Source organism: Mus pahari, chromosome 3 (genome assembly GCF_900095145.1).
Source record: "Mus pahari chromosome 3, PAHARI_EIJ_v1.1, whole genome shotgun sequence".
Classification (NCBI taxonomy): domain Eukaryota; kingdom Metazoa; phylum Chordata; class Mammalia; order Rodentia; family Muridae; genus Mus; species Mus pahari.
The window spans coordinates 141231825-141257290 of record NC_034592.1 but is presented as its reverse complement, the minus strand read 5'-3'; the positions used below and the strand labels follow the sequence as shown (position 1 = coordinate 141257290).

The window sequence follows — 25466 nt, the reverse complement described above, 5'->3', positions numbered from 1 at the left end:
CCTGCCTCTGCCTCCCGAGTGCTGGGATTAAAGGCGTGCGCCACCACGCCTGGCACAGGACATGCTCTTAACCACTGAACTACTTCTCCTACCTCCAATCACAACTTTAAGCAAGACTCCTGGGCAGGTGCCCGGCCTCCTATTCCTGGGGCCACTCCCCAAATTCCCTACTCCTCAAGGCTACAGGAAGGGCATCTTTGATGGACAGAGACACTGGCCAGACCTGGGGTGGTCTGGACACCCCACCGGGGGACCTTCATTCCACCTGCTGCCCTGTGCTCTGTGGCAGGCCTGCCCAGGCAGTGAATGCAAATGCTTGCTGGTGGTCTTAGACTTCTGCTGTGGTTATCACAGTGAGACGACGCATGCATTCCTCCAGGAGCTGCCGAAGATTAAGGGCCTGGCTTGTAAGGGCCTGGTTCGTGGCGGTGTCATGTGCTAGGACTCTAGGAGGCATTCAGATCTGAGCAGGCCTTAACTCTAGGGCAGTAAACCAAGTCTGGCTTCTAGACTATGCAGCTCCTGACACACAAACACGGAGTGCCAGCGACCCCTGCTGGCCTCTTGGTGAAGTGCATGCCCAGGGCATCCACGCTGCAGACAGGTCAGACTCAGAGGCAGAGCAACTCTAGAGGGCTTGGCATAGGGAACGCAGCTGTGCAGGCCTACGCATCAACGCAGAAAGCCTCAACCAGAGCTGCACCTGTTCTGAGTTGCCAGATGCCAGCGTGTCGCCTTGACCTGGAAGAGCCTTCAGAGGCCATGGCTATACACAAAATTGTGCTTTCACATCAGCGTATGCTTGGCTTGTGTAGACTGATATCTCCAGAATGAGACCAGGAATTACCCAGGAGGCTACACCTCAGCTCTGGGATGGTTAGCCAGGGATCACACCACCCCCAGAACAGCAGAGTTCCCCAGGTGGCCAGGCCCAGTGTCCTATACCAGCTTGATGCCCCTCTTGATTGTTGACCTACACTGCACCCCAAAACTTAGGAGGCACAAAACATTTTGTCATCGTCATAGATGATCAGGGATTAGGCAGTGGCAATAGGATGGGTGTGCTCCTGCCAGCTGAGGGCCGATCTGGCTGGGTTTGAGAGGACTGGGTGGGACCCACTTCCACAGTGACACTCTAGCTCCTGGGCAGGAAAGCATGGTTGACATTGAGGTCTTCTGAGACTGGTCTTGCCAACATTCTAGTATTATACTACTGGCCTGGCACAAGGGGGCCTTGGGGTCCCAGCAATGACCTTCTGTCACATGACAGCATCACTTGACATCCCTCCCTGAATCAAAAGTCACAAGCCTGCAAAACCCAGAGAGGGGTGTCAGACCAACTCTGCCTCTTCATGCAAAGTCCATAGGGGAGTCTGTAGCTGTTCTGCAAAACACAGCAAGCGCAGGCACCAGGGCAGCTCTCCATGCTGGCCTTGGGGTCTGAACAAGCTGGCTCCTGAACCGTATGTCCCGTTCCCTCCGAGCCCTGATACTCCCGCCTGGAGCTCAGAATTGGTCCCTATGTGCCTGCGGAGGAAAAGGTGACCGAGAAGAATGGCCCTGGACTGGATGCAACAGTGGGTGGCTGTGAGGACCGTACCATAGAAAGACAGCTGGGAGACACCTCAAGTGACATGGTTTGATTTACTGGGCCCCAGCTTCTCGCATGTATGGGCACATGTACATGTGTGGACGGGCGTGCATGAAGGGCAGAGGGCAAGCTCAAGTGTTCATCCCCAGAATGCTGTCCACCTCCTTAGAGACTGTCTCTCGTGAGCCTGGAGCTGAGCAAGTACGATAGAGTGGATGGCCAGTGAGCCCTGGTATACATACCACCACACCTCGCATATTCACACACACACACAGCCAGTGAGCCCTGGTATACATACTACCACACCTCGCATATTCACACACACACACACACACACACACACACGGCCAGTGAGCCCTGGTGTATGTACTACCACACCTAGCATATTCACACGCGCGCATGCGCGCACACACACACACACACACACACACAGCCAGTGAGCCCTGGTATATGTACCACCACACCTAGCATACTCACAGACACACAGATGGGGGGGGCGGTTCTGGGAGTGAACTCAGGTCCTCACACTGACAGCTCCTATTTCTAAATCTGAGTACGTACAAGAAAGGGAAGGGTGACAACCATGAATGAAATAAAGGAGAAATAGTTCCTTAGCGCCCCTGTCCCTCTGTATCTGCCAGACTGCCAGGAAAGGGGCGAATAGTGACTCCTGTTGGCCAGCAGAGGGCAGCACAGTACTGCTCTGCAGCATCAGAAATGGAGCTAGCAGATTGATGGAAGCTGGGGTGGGATCAGAACCTCCGCAACCTTGGTAAGGAAGGGCTGCAGCCAACACGTGAGTGCCATGGAAGCAGGAGTTGTATTCCTCGAGCCTAATACACAGGATCATTTTATCTGACTGCTGAGATGAGTAAGTGTGCTGTGTGTGTATGTGTGTGTAAAACACACACACACACACACACACACACAGTTACATCCCATACATAAGCACTTAGTATGCTAAGGATCCATGTGTCTGACCAGATACAGTTTAAGGCTTCCTCCTGCGTGTGTGTGAGCATGTCACCACTTTCCCAGGGTGACCAGCAGCCCCACTTGGAAGTGTTCCCCACAAAAGATCTGGTGTCATAATCGCATGGACTAGGGGGGGGTCCCACTATGGGCCCTTGGGAACCCCTCCCAGACATACCCCTCCCTCTGCTCAGCCCCAGTTATCTCTAGCTTCTGCCCATCATTGCACTTGAACCTTTCCTGGATGTCTTATCTCCATTTTTTAAAGTCCTCCTTGAAGGAGACCTGGGGACCCAAAGATCCTGGCACCAGGCAGTCTTAGGTAATGGAGGGGGACAGCAGTACCCTTCCAGGACTCAGCTGAACTTAGAGGTAGCAGGGAGTCTTGCCTACTGAGCAAACTCAGGGCCAGGGCTTCTGGAATTCCATGTAGCACCGGTGTAAACAATGAAGGGGAAGTTAATACTGTCATCCTCACTTGACAGAAACCTGACCCAAAGAGAAACAGTGTAGAGCCAAGGTTTACAAAGTAACTGGCTGGCTGGGACTTAAACCTAGGACTTCTGACCACTGCTACTCTCCTTGCTGGGATAAAATACTGAACAAAAGCAACTTAGGAGACTTGACTCGCAGCCCATGGGGTAAAGGCATGTCAGTGAGAGCAAGTCGCATCCTGTCAGCAAGTAGAGAGATGAACATTTGTGCGTAGCCCCTTTCTCTTTCCTATTCAGTCTGGAACTCCAGTCCACGGGATGGTCCCACCATCATTTAGAGTGGGCCTTTCTTCCTCAGGTAAAGCCTTCTGGAAACGCTCACACAGACATAGTAAGGCATGCCACATGATTTTCAGTCTTGTTAAGCTAACCATGAAGATAACCAACCCAAGCAGGGGACACACAATACTCTATTATGAAATTCTGGGAAAATCTAATCCACAGGACCAAAAGCAGAACCACAGCACCGGAAACACCATGGGGGGATAGGGTGACTACCAAGATCACCAGAGAACATTTTAGGTGCCTGATTCTTATAACCAGTGGCAGTGCACTGTCAAAACTCAGCGGCTACCCAACCAAACGAGTATTTCTTATATGTAACTTATCCTTTACTAAAAGTTAGGGCCTGGGGCCAGCAAATGAAGGGCTGGGTGTCCATGCGGGCGGGTTTACTTCTATCTTGAAGCTACCATCCATTTGATTGCCTCCTGTTTGGAAACATATATATAGAGAAATTGGGTCCATAGAAACCCCACAAGCTCCCATTCGTGCCAGCGGTCTGTTTATTCTTGAACACGACAAAGGCTTTTCTGGGGAGTTCACTCCTACCCAGAGGTTAGTGCCAGCCCTACCGCTGTTGCTGGCTTTCAGACGACAGGTGGAAACTAACTCCACCCTGCTGGTGCAGACAAAAAAAAAAAAGAGGTATCTGAGTACTGTAACACTGTGCTGTGCCTGTGGACTGTCAGCTCTTCCATCCAGGAGTAGATGCAACTCCTGCCAAACTGAACAGTGATTCAGGAGCAAACAGACCACTGAAGCCAACCGCCCCACAGGTCAGAAGGAATGTGTGTCCCACATGCTAGTCACCTTCCAGATGAGCAGGGGCAGGGGGGGTGTTTTTCCCTTGTTTGTGGGCAAGTGCATGTGTGTGCACATGTACAGCTGTCTGTACATGGACCAGAGAAGGTAGCTCCACATGCCATAAACCTTAACAATCTTTCTGTCTCCACCCAGAACAGCACTGGAGTTACAGGCCTGTGTGCAGCCCTGCCTAGCTTTTTATGTGACTGCTGGGATCTTAGCACGGCGCTTACCCAGTGAGCCATCTCTGTAGCCCCAAGAGGCTCCCCCTTCCACACCTTTGTTCAGGATCTTAGCATTCCTTGCTTTGTCCCTTCTGCTACGATCTCAGCACCACCCTTGATGGGCCTGTGCTCTCTGTCTGTCACATCTGTCTCTCACTTTTCCCACTCAGCTGTTTCCAAGTCTTTTACTGTATGCAGTGTGAAAGTGTACTTCACAGCACACCTCCGTGTCATCCTCTATACTGCCCTTGCACACCCTCCCCCAACCACCGAGTCACTCTGTGGGGCGCACCCTGCCACACACCTGCTGTGGACTCGGGGAGGATTCGGCAGAAATGCACCTTCAGAAGCAGGCATTCTGAGCCTATGGGGCATGAGCTTGTTGAGATGCACGGATAAAGACGAACACCAGCATAGTGGCCTCCACTCTGTGTCTGCTCACTGGCCATGCCAAGGGATGTAATGGCTGTTCTAGCACATTTCTCTGGTGGTAGCCTGACTTGGCTTTCTGGTCTCCAGATCTGTCTGTATGAAGCGCTTGCTCAGCCTTCCACCCATTTCCTACTGAGGTCGCCTTTCTGACTTACAGAAATGCTTTGTGAGCTCCTGACACCTAGTCCTTGGCAGTGTCACCCCACTGCAGGGGCCATCTTCCAGTTTCTGGACCTCCATGCAGGCCCCTGCCAACTCTTAAAGCCAGCGCAGCTAAGACAGAAGAAAGGGGGTAAAGAGAAAATGGGAAGTGAACTGCTGGTTCAAATCCCACATACTAAATGGAACAAAATATTTACAGGGCCCTGACAAAAATATACAGACCCTTGCTGTACTTCAGTGTTCCAATAAAAGAAACAAATGAATGTACAAAGACCTACCAGCTAAAATAAATGTTACGAAAGAATATGTTAAAACAGTATAAAATAAATCTAATAACCATGTTCTTTTACTGAAAACTTCATGCTATGGGGAAATGACACAGAAGTTGGGGGTGGGGGTGAAGACAGCAGCCAAGGGGCAGAGCAAACATTCTACATGTACCTGAGACTGTACTTAAAGTAGAGTAATGAGGGCTGGGAGGTGGCTCAGGAGGTAAACGTGTTTGGCCCTGAGGTGTGAGGACTGGGTTCAGATCCTTAGAACCCACATAAAGCTGCCAGGGTACCGTGCATCGGTAATCCCAGCACTCCCACGGGAGAGGCAGGGATGAACCTGGGGAATGTGGGGTCAGGAGACTCCCCGGAGGCTTGCGGGTCAGCTAGCCTGGCAAGCAAGGTGAGGTAAGGTCCAACACTCAGTTATCCTCTGACCTCCACAAGTGTGCCCTGGTGCGCACACACATGCACACATTGGAAAAATAAACTGAGGAACCAGATTAGAATGGGGTGAGAGCAATCAAGGAAAAGGCTTTTAAGTCTGCAGAGGCTGGCTGTTAAGTTCCTGTCTGCCACTATTTCCCTTAGGATCCCAGGTGAACAAATGCAGGGACCACAGAGGTGGGCAGGATGCAGACAGGAGCTCTGGCTACCTCTGGATCAAGTGCTGATTCACCCAGCAAATGAGACCAAGGAAGAGCAGGGACCTTTGTATTCAAAGCCAGTGACTAGGGCATTAGGAGGCCCCAGCAGCCTGAAGCAGTAGGCAGTACTGGGTCTTTCTTCATCTGGCTGTGGAAACTCTTGGGATTAACCACACATACTCCTTCAGTAGAGAGTACAAGCAGTAGAGAATGCGGAAGCAGAAGGCTTAGGGGACCTGTGGACCTGGGAGCCACAAGGAAAGCTGGCCTGAACACATTCGATACCACCCAAGAGGATCAGGTATCGCTCCATGACTCAGTCCACATCAGACCAACTCACTGGAGAGAGCAATGACTGAGGACCTGGGAACCACAATGTCCTCTCAGAAACTGTCAGCAAATTCCAGCAAATACTCTGTGGCTATGACTGGCTTCCTACAGCTCTCCTGACTTAAGAAACCTCAAGGAAAAGCTAACTGGAATTCTACCACCTGCTTCACCAGGAGACGGAAGCTAAGGAAGTGCAGTTATGGTACTGAAAAGTATGAATCTTCAATCTGACCCAGTTGGGAGGACACAGACCCGAGACCAGGTAACAGGAACCTCTCTAGTGGGGACCCAACAGCCCCACACTGCTCTAAGTGCACTGGATACCCTTTTGCTCAGCACCGGGACTACATTCCCAGAGTGCTGGCACTCAGTGTGGATGCCAGCTGGCTCATGGTCCACACAGCCCACGCCCAGCAGTTTCCAGGCTCCAGGATTTCACCCTGGTTTTGTTTGCATTTTGTATTGGTTTTTAATTGGCTGGCTGACATAAGACTGTTGGCATTAATTTTTCCCCAAGAACATTATAAAATAATAATAGAATACATAAATAAACCACACCCAGCATCACCGTCATCCTAGCCCCCGTCCCAGCCCCCTGTCCACTCCCAGCTCCTTGTTGACAAGCATCTCCACTCTCATAGCCCACACCACATACACAGTCCAAGGGCTCAAGCAACATGTGTTGACGGCCCCACAAACCAGACAGGAGCAGGGGTTCCAATCCACAGAAAGATCATCCGTGGGACAGGACACAGGCCCACGCAGGTCACACATGGAAATGCATGAAGGTGGCTGTGGAGCCATGGTCCCCAGACTCTGTACCTGCAGATCTCATGACAGTGAGAGCTTGCCTCCACCCAGAAAGGGCCATTACGCAGTGCAGCGTAGGACAAAGCCGGAAGGGAGCCCTCCGCTGTCCAGATGGGGGCTATGGAGCAGACTAGATACTTGGGACCACACATGCCAAGACAGGCGTGGCAAGAGAAGGTGGCTTGCTTCCGTCTGCTCACCTGCAGAGTGCACGGCCTCCCATTTTAGATCTAGTTCCTCTAAACTTTCTCCCATCCACTACAATACAACACTTAGACAACACCAGGCTTTAAGAATATTTGTTTCTCATGTAGAGGACCCACGTCCAGATTCTAGCATCTGCAGGGTAGCTCACAGCCATCAGTTTCAATGGATCTGGCCTCTCTCCTGAACTCTATGGTTGCCAGGCGTGCAGATAAACATGCAAGCAAAACAATCCAACACATAAGAAAGGGGGGGGGGGCAAAATAAAAAAATAAGAGAAAGAGGCTGGGAGGTGGCTCTGTTGGTAAAGTGCTCAGCATACAAGCCAGACGACCTGAGTTTGATTCCACAAAGCCATGTAAAAAGCTAGGTATGGTGGCACATACCTGTGATTCTAGTACTGAAGAGGCAGAACCTGGGGGACCCTGGAGCTCACTGACTGGGTGAACCCCAGACTCCAGTGAGAGTCTATGTCTCAAAAATAGGGTGGGCCATTTCTGAGAAATGACCCAAGGCTAACCTCTGGCTCCAAAAGTGTCTCCTGTGTGCACCTATGGTTTGCCAGCACATGCAAATGACAGACAGTAATAAAACAGCGGCAGCCCCCAGCTGGTGAGATCAGAGCCTCTTCGGTTGGTTCTTCCTTCAAACAACGCCGCGCGCTTTGCTCTAATACAGTCTGAGAGCATTCAGACACAGTCATGGATTCCGGGGCTCTGTGCCCATGGGCTTCCCATCCCCAGCTGCAGCACCTTAGCCACTGCCAGGCCTCCCCTGCGAAAATTAACTGGACCATCTGAAAATACGGAGCGCAAGATCCACAGACGGGAGAAACATGTCCCCTCAGGTAGAAATATTTACTACGTTTAACAACTTACCACAGCTATTTACACATTATAAAATGGAAATAAAAATGACATAGGTTTGGTGCCAAAAGTGACACATCCNAACTAAGACCAGTACAAAAATAAACTTTCAAGCTACNGTTTTAAAATAAACATCATTGAAACAGTACNGGAGAGTCTGTCTTGCTGTGTGCTGAAGTGCCATCGCTGTCACCGCAAGGCAACCCTGGTGCAGTGGGAACAGAGCCCGGGAGCTGCCTGTGTTCTTGCAAGAATGCAAGCGAACGAACAAAGAGAAATATATAAGAGTTATGTTCCTGAGCTACACAAGTTTAGGGCGTCTAAACTGTAGTGAGTTCCTGCTAAAGAAAAGCCCCATGGGTCAAGGTTGGTGAACGTTCGCTGGCGCCCAGCCACTGGCCCAGGGTGTGGCATCGTGATCGGAGAGAAAGCGAAGCCCACTTGCAAAGCAGGTGACTAGCAAAGGCAGGGGCTGAGACCCAAGTGGCCCCCGTCACTGCACTGTCTCCCACTGCAGACAGGCAGGCGCGCGGGCAGAGGGGAGGAAGAAGCTGATTCGGTTGGAAGCCCCTGGGCCTCCCTCACATAGCCCTGGGGATCTTGATGGAAATGCCCAGCACTTCCTTTTATACTTAACGCACATAGCAGCAGCCGACCTCAGTGGTCAGCAACTGTGGCCACAGCAGGCAAGACACAGGAGGCCAAGAGAGCCCTGTCTACACAGGCCTGTAGCCTTCAGCAGCTCATGTTCCTCACCACAGAGCTGGACCAGGACTGTGCCTGCTAGAGTAGCATGCGGGCTGCTGAGAGTGAGGACTGGGCCCAGTGCATGGCCCAGCCACCTCCTGCTCGGCCGGCGCGCAGAACAGCAGAATGCTGGCCGTGCTCAGACTCCTCTGGGGCGCAGTGAGGATGGTCAATGCTGAGGGGAGCAGAAAGGGGAGCTAATGAGCAGGGTGCAGCCCACAGCGGAGACTGCCTGCCTGTTCCACCCGAGCTGGTGCCAGGGACAACACGAAGGAAGGATGCCACACTGTATCCCGAGAGCTCCACTCACTGGTCCTGGACCTTGGCCCTTTTGGCTTTCAGGGACAGGTGCTGCAAGAGAAAAGGAAACATCACTGGGGTGGTGAGACAGGGAAAGCAGGCTCCGGCCCAGCCCCCACAAGTCAAGTCTCCTATCTGGCCCACACCTTCCCAAGGAAGGCTGTGCCCAGACTGCAGGAGAAGAGACAAGTGAAGACGCACTTGAAGCTTCCTTACATTGCTATGGGCATCAGTTGACAGGACTGGGGGATAAAAATTCTGTATCATAAAGCCAAATTACTACAAGTTCTCAAATAAGTGTTTGAGGCAGAATGTATGAACATAGCTTCTATTCAGGGACCTCCTCACCAACTGAGGGGGTCCTGACACCCATCAATAATGTGATCCAGCGAGGCACAGACCCAAAGCTGAGCCAAGCTAGCACTCAGGAACTCTTCCCAAGAAGATGCTGCACCCCCAACCACTAGGACCCAAGCCCCATGTCCTAGCATACCCACATGACCTCATAGCTCCCCAGAGAACTATCAGCCCTGAAAGAAAACAGCACACCACCAATGGCGGCATGCCCGGACAGAGGGGCAGGCCCGGTCTAAGGAAATGGCAGACTCTAGGCTTTCTATACACTTGTGCCTGGGAGAGGCGAGCACAGGTCCTCACACAGTGAGTCAGGGATTACACCCTGCTCACGACGCTCTCTCTGAGGCAAATCCATGTGTTCGCTGCTTCTCTGGATTCTTTCCTCTCAGTCCTTCACCAGACATGACCCTAAACTAATCCTGGACATGTGGAGCCTTATCCAGGGTGGGCAATGACACCATCTGCCTGTGAGCCAGTTTTCGTACACTTCACTGGAAAGAACGCCAAGTATAAACAGAATTGACTTGAGTCATTCCAGGCCTCTACAGCATGAAAGCAACTTTGAAAACAAGTGAGAGAAAGTCACTGGAGGTGCAGGAGGCCCAGTATGCTGACACCTGAAGCGTCCAGCACAGCAGACCTGCCCTGCATGGGCAGCCCCCGGGGACCTGGAGAGTCCCTGAGGTAACAGCTCTACTTCTGGACCTCAATCAGAAAAGATCCCAAGCTGTCCCAAAGGAGCTTCAGGGACCCCATCGTACAACAAGGCTGTCATTCTGGGTGGTTTCTACAGGCCTCAGCTCTTCCCAACACTCTCTTCACGGTGTTGGTGACGGACTAAACGGCAGAAGTCTGAGAGAAGAGACAGACAGGTCGCTGACCCTGTCATTTTTTTCCATGTTCTGAAACAGTCTGCCCCTTAACCTAAATAAATTAATTTTGAGCTGAGAAGGAACAGTAACTCAGTCTGTCAGCCATTTCTACCCTCCAGGAGCCTCAAGGAAGCCAGGGCAATGCTGGGCTGGGCCTAACTGCAGCCTCCCGCCCTGCTCTCCACTCACAGTCTGCCTGCCTGACTTCCTTTGGCCTCCTGGGAAGTCTCCAACTTATGGGCTCAAACAAACCTCCTGCCTCAGTTTCCCTAGCAATTGGACCTAAAGGAGCACACCAGCAGGACTGGCTGAACTCTTCCAAATTTTACACAAAGCAATCAGACCGATCTCAGCTTGGATTCACTGTGCAGCCCAGTCGCCCTGAGGGAGAAATGGAACTCAGATCTCCCTGTGCTATAAACAGCAGCTGGACTAAAAAATCTGTACTAAACCATCTGAAGCTACTTTTAGCAAACATCTGGAAAGCAAAGAAGACAGGACTCGTGGTCTCTCTTTCTCCTTTCCTTTTGGGCACTAGGGTCTGCATACAAAGCTAAGCTGTGCTCTGACACATACTGGTACCCAAGCCCACAGGCAGAGTCCTTGAAAAGGGGACACAGGGGAGTATCTGTTATGGCTAGTCTCTGTCCTCACCTTGACTACATCTAGAACAAACTAAACCCAAGCAGCTGGGCATATCTGTGAGGGATTTTTCTTAATTAAATCATTTGAAGTGGGAAGACCCACTTTTAATCTGATCTTTTGAGGTTGGAAAATCCACCTTTAATCTGGGCCACACTGCTGGTAGCCTGTAGAAAGGATATGGAAGGGGACACTTGCTCTGCCTGCTTGCTCTTGCTCTTGTTGGCAAGCCCATTCCTTCACTGGCTTTAGAGCCTACTTCTTCAGGATTCTGGCATATATTCAGCCTTGTGGACTAAGCAACTACTGGATTTTTGGACCTTCTGTTGGTAGCAAGCCATTGCCAGACTAGCTGGACCACAGCCTATAAGCCATTCTAATAAATCCCCTTTGGATGGATGGATGGATGGATGGATGGACAGACAGACACACACTGATTCATTCATTCCCTCCATCAGTCCTGTCCCTCTAGAGAACCCTGACTAACACACTGTTACATACATCCCAGGTCCCTGCCTAACTCTCTAAAGTCTCGCACATGGAAGTAAATTCTAAATAGGAAACAACACAGAAGAGAAGAGGGTTTGAGGTTGCTGAAAAATGCACAAAGTAGGACATTAGAGCAAATATTACATAAGGCTATGCCAGTCTCTTGCTGAACACCAAGCTGAAATGTGTAGGCCAAGGCTTTCTAAGAGTGGCAGAGAGCCATTAATGGAGGAATATGCTGGAGGTCTGCACACAGCTGGACACTGGTCATGGACCAGTGCACAGACATCACCAAGAGTCCTAGAAATTTGATCAGATAATAAAAAAGAAAGGAAGGAGAAGAAGAGGAGGAGGAGGAGGAGGAGGAGGAAGAAAAAGATTATGCCTTACATGGATGGCTAAGACCTGCCCCATTAAAGACTAAGATCAAGGCTGACAGATCCAGTTATGTGCCAATAAACTAACTTAGCAAGAAAAAAACTTGACATCATCTATGAAAAGAAACCTCAGATTCTGTTAACATAGTACTTATAACAGCTAACATAAAACACAGACACAAACTACTATACAAAAGAAGCTTGTGTCTGGTTATGAGACGAGCCAAAACCCAATCAAGGCTGAAATGACAGTGATGCTGGGTTGAGTGACTTCTAAAGCATGTGCGCGCATGTGTGCGTGTGCATGTGTGTATTCAAAGATCTGAAGAAAAAGGTAAGTATAATAAATGAACACAGCGAATACAAAGCAGGGAGAACAGAAAAGTGAGGTGTCCAGGACCCCTCAGACGACTTAACAGCCAATGGGGCCCTGCAGAACCAACCAGTAATCCTAAGAAACTGTCCAAGTGAAGTTCAGAAAAAGAGACCAGAGCCTTTGTGATGAATAAGACACAAACAAGTGCTGAGTAGAACGTTTGTGTGACTGGAGCTTCAGAGGGTCAAGATTAGAGCAGAAAAAAAATATATAGATTTAAAGGAAAAAAACCCACGCTTCCTTAATATAATTATAAACATCTGCTCACAGATCTAGAAAGTTCAGTTAACTCTGAGAAGAATATATAGGAAAAAAAATATCTCATAGGTCAAATGGCTGGAAAAGGAGAAAAAGAAAACCTCAGGAGCAGCTACAGGGGTGAAACAAGACCCCTCGCAAACCCAGGACGGCCAGAAGATGACAAGAGACACTGCACACAGATGCAAGAGATGAGAAACAGCAACAAAATTCATTCAAGGAAGAATTCCGCAGAGGAAAACTAGCCTTCAAAAATAAAAATCAAAGAGTACTCCTGAAATAACCAAGGACCAGGGGTGTTCACCAACAGGTGGCGCTGAAGACACACTAAAGGAAGGTGTTGAGGCAGGGACCCACACAGCCACAGAGGACAAAAGGAAGCTACTCTGTAACCTGTGGAAGACACAACTAACTGTTCAAAAACAATAACCACAGCCTGCCAAGTATAGTATAAACATGTGCAGAAATAAGAGACTGACCAACAAAGCACAAAAGACATTGGGTAAAACCAGCAACCTGGTGTAGGTTTCTCAGTACAGCTAAGCAGTGTGGTACTAATTCAAGATCAACCATGAGGAAGCAAAGCCCATTAAGAAATAAACTACAGGACTTTAAAAAAAATTTTTTTCATTAATTTGAAAAGCAGTAAAATAATTTTTTAAAAGGAACAAAGATTAAAATGTACTAACAGAAGATAATTCCAAGGCAGCATGCTTCAGTAATCACTAAGTTCAATTTCCAGCCCCACATGCACACACACATACTAATAATTACACTAAATAACTTACCATTGCAATTCACTCAATTTCTTAAGTTAATTAACTGATTAAATTGATTAATAAGAGCGCAGTACAGACTGAACAGTTCCTGGCCACACCCAGTCTTTCAAGCACTGTTGGCCATCTTTGAATAGAGTCATGTGAGAAGGAGGCATGGACTTTGGGGCAATGAATGAAAACCAGAAACCTTAAATCTGTTACCCAACACTGCGGGGGGAGGGGGAGCATGGAGCGGACTACACAGCAGGTTTCAACCACCCTACGCCTTTTCTTATGGGGTTGCAGGATTTGTTTTTTAACTGCACTTCCCTGTGAAGGCAGTGGAGGTGGCTTCAGAGGTTCTGGGGTGCAGTGGTGACTGTGCCTCCCTGGGTACAGTGGCTGGAGGGGCTGGCATTGACTTAGAGAACTGCTGAAGAACCTAGAGACTGCTGAAGAACCCAGAGACTGGAGACTATGAAGAGGCTGCCACTTGTCTGGGGCCATGCTCTACCCATTCCTACCGTTCCTTGTTGATAAAAGTGGGGAGCCAGCTCCAGCAGCCAAGCAGATTCTATGGCGGTCACGTCTCGCATGTAATACTTGGAGGTCTGTATTACCTCATTGTAGATAACCCTAAAACAGAGAATAAACATGAGACCCACAATGACAAGACCCACAAGCTGTCTCTGCACTCACCACTCATCTGTGCACTCCACACGGCTCTACACAGGCACTGTGGCTGCTCACTCAACCTGCTGACCCAAGCTGTAGGCCAGTGTGCCTCGGAGGCAACTCTCCATCCTGTATGATTTCCAGAGCTCTCCTGTTATCCACAAAGGACTTTCTAGATCATGGCCTGCACTTACAGAACTCTGAATAGAACTTAAACGACTTAATTAGAAAGTACAGAAATGGACTCAAAGGCTTGACTGTTCTGAAAGTTACTAGAAAATGACTATAAAGATCCAGACAATAACTGTCCAGAGCAATCAAAGTATTTTAAATATAGTTTGGCATGGTGCTGGCACGTCTGTCGAAACCCACCTTTCACTGTACATAATTACATTTAAAGAGGAAAAAATATATACCTAAAAGTTTGTTACTAGGGCCAGTAACAAACCTAAGAGCAAGGAACATGCTTTGTAAGCCCTGGACTCGGGAATCCGTAGAGTAAATACTAGTTTCTGAACTATGGGAAGAATTAACTATAAATATAAAAGCCACACAGTTTGTCTCTCAAACACCAGTAAAGGAATCTGAGCTGGTGGAAGGAAGAGGCAGGGTGGGAATGTAAGTTACCTAACATGCTCAAGGCTTGGGGGTTCAACCCCAACACAGCAAGGGAGGGAAGGAGAGAGGGAAGAAGCAAGGGAGGGAAGTGAGGTAGGAGAGAAGATGGGAGTGGGATGGAGGGAAAGGGAGCTGGAGAAAGGAAAGGGGCACACACTGCAGTTTGGTCCCCCTGGACTTCTATCCTCTCAAGGCAGCAGAGAAGCCGTTGTAAAGCCAGCACCACTGTCACACTCCACCTAGGAAGCTTCTAGATCTGACTGGCTACAGCTCGGTCAACTGCAATACATCAGAAACACTGCTAGGGCTTGTTTAAACACCCTCCCACCCGCGCCCACCTCAGCCCAGTTCTGACTGAGGAGGGCTGGGGTGGGAGCCGGTTCTGGGGGAGGCTGCTGCCTGCAGAGCAGGGTATGAGGTCCTGACACCCACGATCCCAGACTGTACTTCCCACACACTCCTGCCTTCCCCCAGGGTGCTGTTCTTTCAGCTCCTAAAGAGCCAAGTGTTGCTCTCTTTAAATTTTCTAACCTTTGTCAATCTAAATTTTTGTAAAATACAGGCTGAAACTAGCATGGACCTGGGAAGGTGTAACTGCGTGACCTGTGAAAACACCTTAAAGTCTCCGTGCTGTCTCCTGCTGCTGCACTTGCCCCGCCTTCCCAGCCAGCACTGCAGATGGAACCACCCCTGGCCACCTCATTCCCACTGTCAGCTCACTCCCAGGCCCCCAAGGCAGGTACCTCCTTCATGTTGTCACAGCTATGCCACCCTATTTCCTAGGCGTGGACATCTTTCAGTCCTGCCTAAAAAACGCCAGTCACCAGGTCCAGAGCAAGGTTAGCTTCTCCATGAGAACCTACACAGCCTGGCTTCCCGGCACCGTCAGTGCCAACCCACAGCAATGCACACAGTGCACACACACTGCAATACCACAGCCCCTCAGAAAAGCTTTTCCTACAGGACTTCAATCTGTTCGCCTGTTAGATAAGACTTCAGCTGGGTTCTAAGTCATCACTGCATGCTGTGCCTGCTGCAGGAAGCCTTCAGTCTGTGGTCACAGTGAGCACCTTTGTTGCTCCTTGTCACACTTTTTATTTTAGCAGAAGACAAACTGCACAAGTTGCCCCCAACCCACAATCCTTCTGTCACCAACAAAAGTATTTTGTTGGGAGGACGACCGAGGAAGTAATCATCAATACTTACGGAGATTTTTTTTTTAAAAGAATATTTTACTGAGCACAGCAGAAGGCAGCTCAGCAGTAACTGCAGGACTGCCTGTCTACCTTCACAAGAGCACAAACCCTGGCAACCCAGCACACCAAAGTCAACACCGCAGAGGGAGCACCTGTACTGCAAGCCTAGGCTTGGGGACCCAGAGATGAGCAGGGCCAAGCTTGGGGGGGGCTTACCAGTGGGGGGGCTTGCCAGCAAGGGGGGGCTTACCCAGTGGGGGGGCTTGCCAGCAAGTGGGGGGCTTACCAGCGGGGTGGCTTCTCTGCATAGAGGACGGAGGCAGGGTGGATGTGTAGTTCGTGGTCATCACGGATAGTCCTTGTGAGACACAAGAATTCTGTGTGAAGCACATTGTATCCACTTACTGTAAGAACCTGTAACGCTGTACACATTTCAGTATTTTCCCACAATGTGTTACTACAACTCCCTCCCCCGAATGTATGAAGACAGAATTTTCTGTGGACAAGACACAACTCTCTAGATCAGTGGTTCTCAACCTTCCTAATCCTGCAATTCTTCAGCTCAGCTGCTCATGCTGTGGTGACCCCCAACCATAAAAATTACTTTTGTTGTTACTTCACAACTGTAATTTTGCTACTGTTATGAATCATAATGTAAATATCTGATACGCAGGCTATCTGGTGTGTGACTCCTGAGAACCACTGTTCTAGACACACCCCCACCACCACTACCACCTCAGAAGCCAAGAATGAATTATGCAAAATAAGGAACTGGGCCAGCACAGAGGGGCATAGATGTAATGTCAGCTATTTCCGGTTCAGGCTGGGGGCAACTTGGGCAACATAGCAAGACCTGTCTCCTGCTAAAATAAGACGGTGTCAGAGTTAGTTCAGGAGCACGGGCTTGTCTGGACTTAACCCTCAGTATGGGAGTGGGGAGCAGATATGGACACTTAGCCCCTACAGGAAGAAAATGCAATACCCACATTTACTTACCTTCCTGACTATCGTCTATAGATTCTCCTTCAAAATAATTATCTTCTACAGTTCCCTTTCAAAATAATCCCTTCACAACAGAAACTCTGAGTTTTAACAGACTTCCCTACTGCCCAAAGTTAGACACTAAACACTAAGGAACCTGAGGAGCTAAGATTGTGAGCCCAGTAAGCTCACACAGGCCAGTTCCTGTAGAATACTTACTTCTAATTCCAAATTATATTTGTTTCAATCTGATTCAAAAGTAAACAGCCAGCTACTTTTATGAACAGATCATAAAAGTTAGCAGACTAGAATGTCACTACTGAGTTCACATGGTCATTTCACATGGGCTCATCACCAGCACCCTAAGACAGCATCTGGGCTCCCACTCTCTGACAAATGGTAGTGGGCTGGCAATAAATTCACTTCAGAGGAATGACTGACCTGGAATCTCCAACGGAGCACCTTTCGTTGAGGGTGCCCATGAAATAACTGTAGGTTACCCACACAGAAATAGTTGACACTCGTCAAGAAAGAGGGACAATCAAAATGGTGAGCGGGAACATCACTGGGGAGGAGCTCAGCCTTGTGCGAGCGGGGCTTGTGTAATGGTCAAGAGCATCATGGGAGTCATGACTGGGGCATGTGGTCTGGAGTAACAGAGCACACCACGGAGAGGCCACAGGCTGTGCTGCCAAGTTCACAGTGCCACACCAGGAAGATGGGGCAGATGTGACTGCCAAAACTAAAAACGCTCACTCAGTGGGGATGGAGAGATGGCTCAGAGATTAAGAGCACTGCTTATCTTCTAAGAGACCAGGGGACTTGACACCCTCTGGCCTCTATTGACACTAAGCACACATACATGTAGGTAAAACATTTACACACACACACACACACACATTTTTTTTCCTTAATGCTCAGTAGATTCCATAGTGTCTAGAAAAAGGAATCTGAGCTGGCCTCAAATACAAGAAACAACGTTTTTGTTAGGGGAGGAAGCTAACAGCAAAATAATATATGAAATCCAAAAGGGAGATAGAAGAAAGCCTTTAGATCGTTCACTTGCTAAAGACAAAAAAAAGTGGCTAGTCTTGATGCCACAAACCTATAATCTCAACTCCTGAGAGTGGGGGGACTGAGGCAGGGGGATCACAAGTTCCAGGCCAGCCACAGTGAGAAGTAAGACCCCAGGAAGAGAAAGAAAACTTAATATAGCTAGGGTGAAGTCTAGTGGTAGAGCACTTAACTGGCCCTGGATTCCACCCTGTGAAATGGGTGCAGGGACAGCTACACCTTGAACGGTGCAGAAGTCACATGACCACAATGAACCAGAGGGACCAAAGAAACCAACTTAAAGTAACAATTCCAAGAACCAGGATATTCAGCCTGGAGAAAAACAGACTAAACTATGCTGTAGTTTTTACAGTAAAAACTACTATTGGCATCCTACAGAAATGGAGGACAGGATGAAGAATAACACATTGGGAAAAATGGCTTCTCCAGAAACATCAGTTAACGGCAATTCCCACACTGCAATGTACATCTGCCTCGGTCACCGACACCATCACTGTGTAGGGACACCCTAAGGAATAAGACTCCCAGCGAGCAGAGAGCCTGCCGAGAGCTGGGCAGCCGCCTCACTAGGAAGCAGGCGTGATGTAAGTTAAAAGCTGCTTGGTTTTCATCTCTGCACAAGGGTCAGCTTGCTGTCCCCTTCACCAAGTCACCTCAGAGTCTCCTTACCGATAGGCTCCACTGGAGTGAAACCGGGCTGCATTCGCAAAGAACCCCGACACGATGCACCTTAGGACCGGATCCGGATCACCTACACAAGGCAGCAACAGACGCCTGGTGAGACCCAGCACTGGCCCCATATTCCACACGCCAGGCCCTGGGCTGTGATGTGCAGGATCTAGGCCCAGCTCCCCTTCCCCTCTGCAACCCACCTCTGAACATGGCCCTGTGCCTCCCATGTCTAATGACTGCCAGCATCTGAGGGGGCATCTTCCCCCCAGCAGTAGCTAAGGACAAGGCAGGTCTGCTCTGTAACTAGGGCCTCTTCGATCCCAGGCCACAGAGGACTGGACCCGAGAAGCTGCCCCACTGATGGCTGGTGAGCTCAGAACACTGTAGAAATGCCTTCTTCCCTAGGACACACACCGTGAAAGCGCACTGCCCCGTCTCTGGCTGCCAGAGAGTCTGCAGTTCTCCACCACTTCCAAACAGTCTGTTCCTTTTTAACTGACATTTCTATTGTTATAGCAAGCACATCTTTCATGAATAAAGCATCTGCATTCACTAGCTCACAGCCATGAGATGAATTCTAACTATCATGCAGGGGATAATTACGTTTTAATGACTGAAAATACCCCCTACTTCACCAATTCTGAGCCATTTTAACTCACTCAAGCCAAGACAGAGTCACAGTGACAGCCATTCTTTTCTCAGTGATACATAACATACTTGGGGAAGTACAGTACAGGGGCAAACATGTCCCTATAGGTGGCAGCCTTTCAGGATCCTCAACAATTTATAAAAAAAAAAATCATTTTACTGAATTCTTTCCAGCACATTTTGGCCAAAAATAAGGCTATATTCTTTTATTTTTTATAAATTTAATTACTACTTGTGTGTTTTTATTTCTTCTTGGTGAATTTTATATTCTAATCCTTTGTTCACTTGCCAAATAGCCTCAAATAAAATCATTTAAAAATACACTTAGTTTTTAATTACATAACTGCTGAAAATACATCTCACTACCTTCTCTCACCTCCTAGATGCATTCTGATTTGCGGGTGATTGCTTGGCCTGTCAATACTGTTCCTAGCAGAGCGGCTAAGCCTCAAGCCTGCTCTCAGCCCACCACCCACCCAGATGCAATCTCTCTCCAGCTGTTCAGAATCCCATACACCACCTGCTTTCTTCTCAGGGGCCACTTTATAAAGGGTGAAAACTCTTTATTATGACACTTTGTGACTCAGCTTCATAACATCTTGCTCCTTAGCACTCCATCCCTCTCATTGGGAAGACTTGATCCAACTCAGCCTCCCCGGCAGTGAGAGTGACAGGGGAAGAAGAGGTTGTCATTCACCTGCCAGGTGACAGGACTCCTAGGCAGATGCTCGTCCACTGACATGGCACCCTGAGCAAGCCCTGCTGATTTCCCCTTCCCTGCATTTATTTCTGCTACCTGCCACTGTCGCCCATGCGTGGTTACCAAAGTGTCCACACATCACTTCTAAAAGGCCCTCCAGCCTGACGGCACAGTCTACCTGTCTGCATGAAGCCTGAGAGAATCAAGTTTTTGTCACTTTTCACTCACTTGTTCTTTGTATAAAAGCAAAATGGAACAGAACTTCCTGGATCCTGACTCTCAAGGCTACCTTTAGCCTACTCATTATTTGCCTTCTGTATGGGAGATAAATGTAGCACGCATTTCCCACAATGCTGAGCACGATGCAAATGAACACAGGACACACTGAGAACACTGCCTGGCCTAGCAGATGCTGTCAGCAAATGTCAACAGGTGCTGGGGAATAGGAGGCTTTGAGTGCTAAATGAATTCAGTGTGCCACTTCCTAGAAGGCTCCTGGTCTCTGGCCATGCTGGCTAAAGCTGTATCACCCTGAAGGTCATGTGACCCCTCCCAGGACCTCCTGGTTCCTCTGTAAACTAAGGACACCCTCAACCCCACCTCAAAGGACGATAAAGATAGGACACAGAGACCCTGACCTGGTCCAACCCACTGTGGACTCCACAAATGGCTCCCCCACCAATGCTCCATGCTAGGCCATCTGCCACAGTTCTACCTTACCTTTGGTGAATGCCTTAGCTAAACATGTGGCAGTGTCTGCTTTAATAACACTCACACCTGAGAAGAAAATGCAGTTTTCATGTAATACCTAAGAATACCATCCACTTAAAAGTAATTTTTCAGGGCTGTCAAGATGGTTCAGAGTAAGGAATTATAGGCAAGCCTTAAGACCTGAGTGCAGTACATGGCAAAAGAAAAGACTCAACTCTGTGTGCCCACTACACACACACACACACACACACACACACAGTAGCACTTGCAGAAGCAAGAGGATCAGAAGTTTAAGGCCATCCTCAGCTATATAATAAGTTTGAGGTCTGAGACATGAGACACTGTCCCAGAAAAAAGTACATTTTCTCCAACAACCATCATTTTATTAGCTATATGTGCAATGATATGGGAGCTAACAATTTTTAAGCTTTTTCATGAGCTTTAGAAATTCAGAGGAAGGAGTAACAGCCCACAGAAATAAAAATTAAAAAAAGGTGCACAGCCTCCTAGCAGCCTGCAGCTCAGAATGGGAAAGGCTGCAGGCACATGGCCTCCTAGCAGCCCAGCGAAAGAACTTGAGAACACAACTGGACAGAACTGGGGGTCGGGGGGGGGGGAAGGAAGGGAGCCTCAGGCAGGGGCTGGTCACACCCACCTTCGCTGGACACCTTGGGCACCTGGAATTTGACGAGGAGCTTTTTCAACTGGTCTCTCACAGTGGCAGCTCTGACAAGACCCTTGTAGTTCAGGAAATGCTCCTGGCACCACTGTGAGCTCTTGTTGTGCTGCAAAAGGCCATACAGAGGAGTCATTCGCCATGTCAGACACAGACACAGCTGAGGCAGTACCATCAGCACAAATCCTTTCTCTTCCCCTCTTTCTGGTTTGATGGGACCTGCCCAACCTCTATATCTAGAGCAGATGGAAACAACCAAGCAATCTGTCTGCTGCTCCGTGACGCCACTCTCCACATTTCCAAGCAGTAAGAACAGAGGGGCAAGCAGAGGCCAATCTGCGCACAGCACAGCACGGTCAGCTCTGCCTCCCCGGCCCCTTGGCCAGTCTGTTAACTTTCCCTCTCATCTTATTAAACTACAACACGTGCAGAAATCATTTTCAAATCCTGATCTGTACTCAAACTAGGATTTTTTTTCTACCAATGATGCTTAACTTTCTATCTTCTTGAGTCCAATGATAACATCTTGTTTTAAATTTCTGCAGAGCAATGTAACTCTAAAATTATATTCTAAGCCATGGAGAGAAGTTTTTCAAATAAAATTTTTTAAATGTGTTATTAATTACATGTTTTTAATTAAATGTTTAAATAACATTTTAAAAACGTACTTCACATAGGATTTTTCCACGAAGCACATCTGCAGACGCACCCGCTGTTTGGCGCTCCGCCTTGGAAAAGCACACTGTGCCTGTATCCTGGATTTTACTTGACCCAGTCTGTATCTCCTTTAGCTGCTACCACCCTCAAGTCTCGTAGAACCAGCCGTGCTATTTCTCTTGTTTGAGATGCGCTATGCTACTGTGGGACTGAGCGGCTGCCCAAGGGGTGCACACAAGCCTCACTGGCCATGCTGTCGGGGACCCTGGGAGGACTCTGAAGACTCAGCCCACACAGCAGTGGCTCTCAGTCCGTCCTGGCGGGACTTCCCATTCAGATGCGCCCTTCCTTCCAAGCACAGTGAGTGGGAGGCACTGGGAGGCTGGGCTGTCAGCCACTTGAGAAAGGAAACCTCCCTTAGCCTCTCCAGTAGCTGGAGACTGGAATTTCCAGTGGGAGGCTGGTGACCTACCTACCTGGAAAGCAGGGGGGGTCTCTTGGCCATGTGTGTGTGAACTACCCTCTGACCTTGCTCCTAGGTCATCAGAGTGCGTGCGTGCGTGCGTGCGTGCGTGCGTGCGTCCCCGAGGGTGGCTGTGCTTACTTTGATAAACGCTTCATACACATTGAGCATGGTGAGATGGTCACCCTCTTCCACAGCAAATTTCCGGTGCACTCGAGTCTGTGAAGAATAAAGTTCCATTCAGAAGCCGACTTCCATGACCCTGTTGTGCTGAGGGACCTGGCACACTGCAGGAGGGCTGACAGCTTGACCTCTCAAGTCCTACAACCACACACTGTTCACCACCTCCTGAGCTCCTTTCAAACCCACCCTTGAATTCTTTCTGGGGAGAAGTTCCTGAATAATGCCACTTGTTACCTGGGGTTGAGGAGATACAGACACCAACATATGGCAAAGACACAGACACATTAACTTCAGAGCTACAGCCACACTTGGGTGTGGGTGACAGGCTCTGCCTCTGCGGTGACAGGAAGGTATGTAACCATGCTCGAGAAGTACTTCCCATGAGACACAGCATACTCACTCAAGTGCAAGCTTGGCTCTTTTACACAACTGTCTTCAGCAGTTTCTAACTGAGTTCTGACAAGAATGTGCAAGAGAACAGTGTGAAGAGCTCGGGGAGAGCTGGACTTACTGCCTGAGACTTCTGGTTTGAGGGGAACACAAAGACATTCTGGATCTGCATCATGGCGGCGATACTCAGGACCTCCTGAGAACAGCCGAAGTTCCCTAAAACATGAAAACTATGTTTGCAAACAGACAACGCACCCACAGGAGAGAGAGAAGGGCATTCTCCAGTGCATTCCTTGTAGTCATATTTCCACTATACAAGTCAAATAAGGTCATATTTTATAGTTCTTTTTTTCAAGTCTCTCATACATAAGTCCTTACAGTCCTTACACGGATGGCGCCACGTGTCTCAACTGAGGATTCCTCCCTGCAGTGCTAAGGCTGAGGGCTCTTGATGCCAGCCAGGATGAGGCCACACTGGCCTGTCACCAAGGACTGATCAACGACATGCCTGCTCCCTGTCCTCTATGTGGACAGCTGGAGTCCAAGTGAAGCCCCGAGGGAAAGGGGAGGAAGCGCAGGGCTGTCTGTGTTCCTCCAGCTGTCCTGTTGCCCCCAGCCCACCTGTAGGGTAGCTGGCCGGCCCCCCAAGTACTGCTCTACTCTGGGAAGCCTGAAGCTCGGGGTGGCCGGGACAACATCCAGAGCTGCTGCTGTTGCTGCTACTGCCTCTTGAGGACAGACTCTGTAACATTGCACCAACAGGACACCAGACCAAGCACTGCACTCCTATTGGCTCCCCACAGCTCCTATTGGCTCCCCACAGCTCCTATTGGCTCCCCACAGCTCCTATTGGCTCCCCACAGCTCCCTGCCTGAGGCATGGGGGATTCTGCTCTTGCTGCACTTAGAATCTGATTCTCAGGGAAGGTGGCCCCCTCACTGCTAACGTTCACCTCACTGGTTCTGAAACATGCCTTCATAAACTACCACTTGATGTAATAGTTAGACAAAAACTTAAAATATGAATAGCACCTTTCCCAGAAAGAGAAACAGATTCTGTATTGTCAAGATGTTTGTAAGTAAAGAAACAGACCTTTCCCTAACTCAAAAACCTCTGCAAGGAAACTGGAACCAGGGTATTCCAGGTATACTGCATGACAGAAAGTGCTGTCACGCAGCCGCTGTGGCACGTGGTGTGATGGTGTCTTGGCAGTTACCACAGCCACTTTGGAAAATACATGGATGTTCCTCGGGAACCTAAAACAGAGTGGCCACATGATCCAGAAACCTTGCTCTGGGTAAACCCAAAAGAACTGAAGTTGGTACGCGGGAGTGACCCACACTCTGGTGCCCACTGCAGTGAACAAAAATGCGGAAGCAGCCTCATGTGCGTCAGTGGAGGGATGGATAAGGACGACATGATACATGTGGTGTAACCTTTGCATGAGCTTTAAAAAAGTAAATCCTGTCGTCCGAGACATCATGGATGGCAGTGGAGTGTGTTAGGCCAGGCACGGGGCACACACTGTGCAGTTCGGTAACTCGTGGGTACAGAGTAGAAAGGAGCTGATCCAGGCTGGTAGGAGGATGGGCGATAAAGATGGAAGATGTTGCTTCAGGGACACAGTTTCAGGCTGGAGGAGTGAGTTGTAGTGATCTGACACTATGGCAACCACAGTACAGTGTATAGTTCCAATTGCTATAAGAAAATCCATAACGTACTAGATGTGCTAATTACCTTAACTGAAGCTTTTCACTATACAAGTATCAAACATCACACTGTCTCTTATAAACATACACGTTTCATCGTTAGTCAAAAACAAGCACTTCATCGCTGTTGCCACTTTTAAATCATGATTGATCCCTCCTCCCTGGGTACACAGAATTCAGAGAAACCAACATAAAGTCAAAAGGAGCTGCCAGGCTCCACCCACCTGATTCCAGCAGCATCTTGGCAAACATGGGGTTCAGAGGAAACTCTGCAATTCTCATGCCAAGCGGCTCAGTTAGGTGACAGTCTTTGTCCAGACCTGCGAGCAGAACAGAAGTCAGGAGGCTGCACCACTGTGCTGCAGACGAGCAGTAGCTGGGAGAAGAAAAGATGACTCACTGCTCCTGAGCGCAGCCTGACACAGGCTGCACATGAAAAGGGGAAGCCAGTGCCGAGCTCAACCCCAGTTTTAAATGATGCTTTTAAGGAACTCTAGTCAAGGACTTCGATACAGGCAGCAGCCTGCACTTCTCCTGTTGCCTCTCTTCCCCACAGAATGCTCCACAGAATCTGCCCTCTGTGGGGCCCTCTGTGGGGTTGAGAGCTGGAAGCACGGATGCAGCCTCTGTCTGCCTCCAGCAGCAGCGGTCACTACAGACCACTCACTGCTCTCCTCAGTCCCCACAACCCGGGCCTGCTTTCTCACCTTCTGGATCTCACTCCATAGCTAGGACCTGATGGGCCTCAAAAGTCCAGCATCCTCACACCACATGAGCAATCACAGGGCTGAACACTCAGAATCTGAACTCTGACCGTGACCCTCTCCCCCTTGAAGTAGACAGACTG

At 49.2% G+C, this 25466-nt stretch overlaps 1 protein-coding gene across 2 annotated transcripts in view; it reads right to left on the bottom strand.

Moving 5' to 3' along the window:
* Positions 1–8056: 8056 nt before the first annotated feature.
* The window catches only part of Dhx35 (DEAH-box helicase 35), a 64088-nt gene continuing 46678 nt past the window's right edge, over positions 8057–25466 (bottom strand). For both annotated transcript variants that reach the window (XM_021192165.1, XM_021192162.2), the window contains exons 15-22: positions 24844–24939; positions 23032–23126; positions 22479–22556; positions 21197–21326; positions 18480–18561; positions 16042–16113; positions 13791–13902; positions 8057–9188 (exon numbers count right to left, since the gene is read on the bottom strand). In XM_021192165.1, coding sequence (XP_021047824.1) covers positions 9144–9188; positions 13791–13902; positions 16042–16113; positions 18480–18561; positions 21197–21326; positions 22479–22556; positions 23032–23126; positions 24844–24939 — 710 coding nt within the window. In that variant the 3' untranslated portion in view covers positions 8057–9143. The remainder of the gene's footprint in view (positions 9189–13790; positions 13903–16041; positions 16114–18479; positions 18562–21196; positions 21327–22478; positions 22557–23031; positions 23127–24843; positions 24940–25466) is intronic.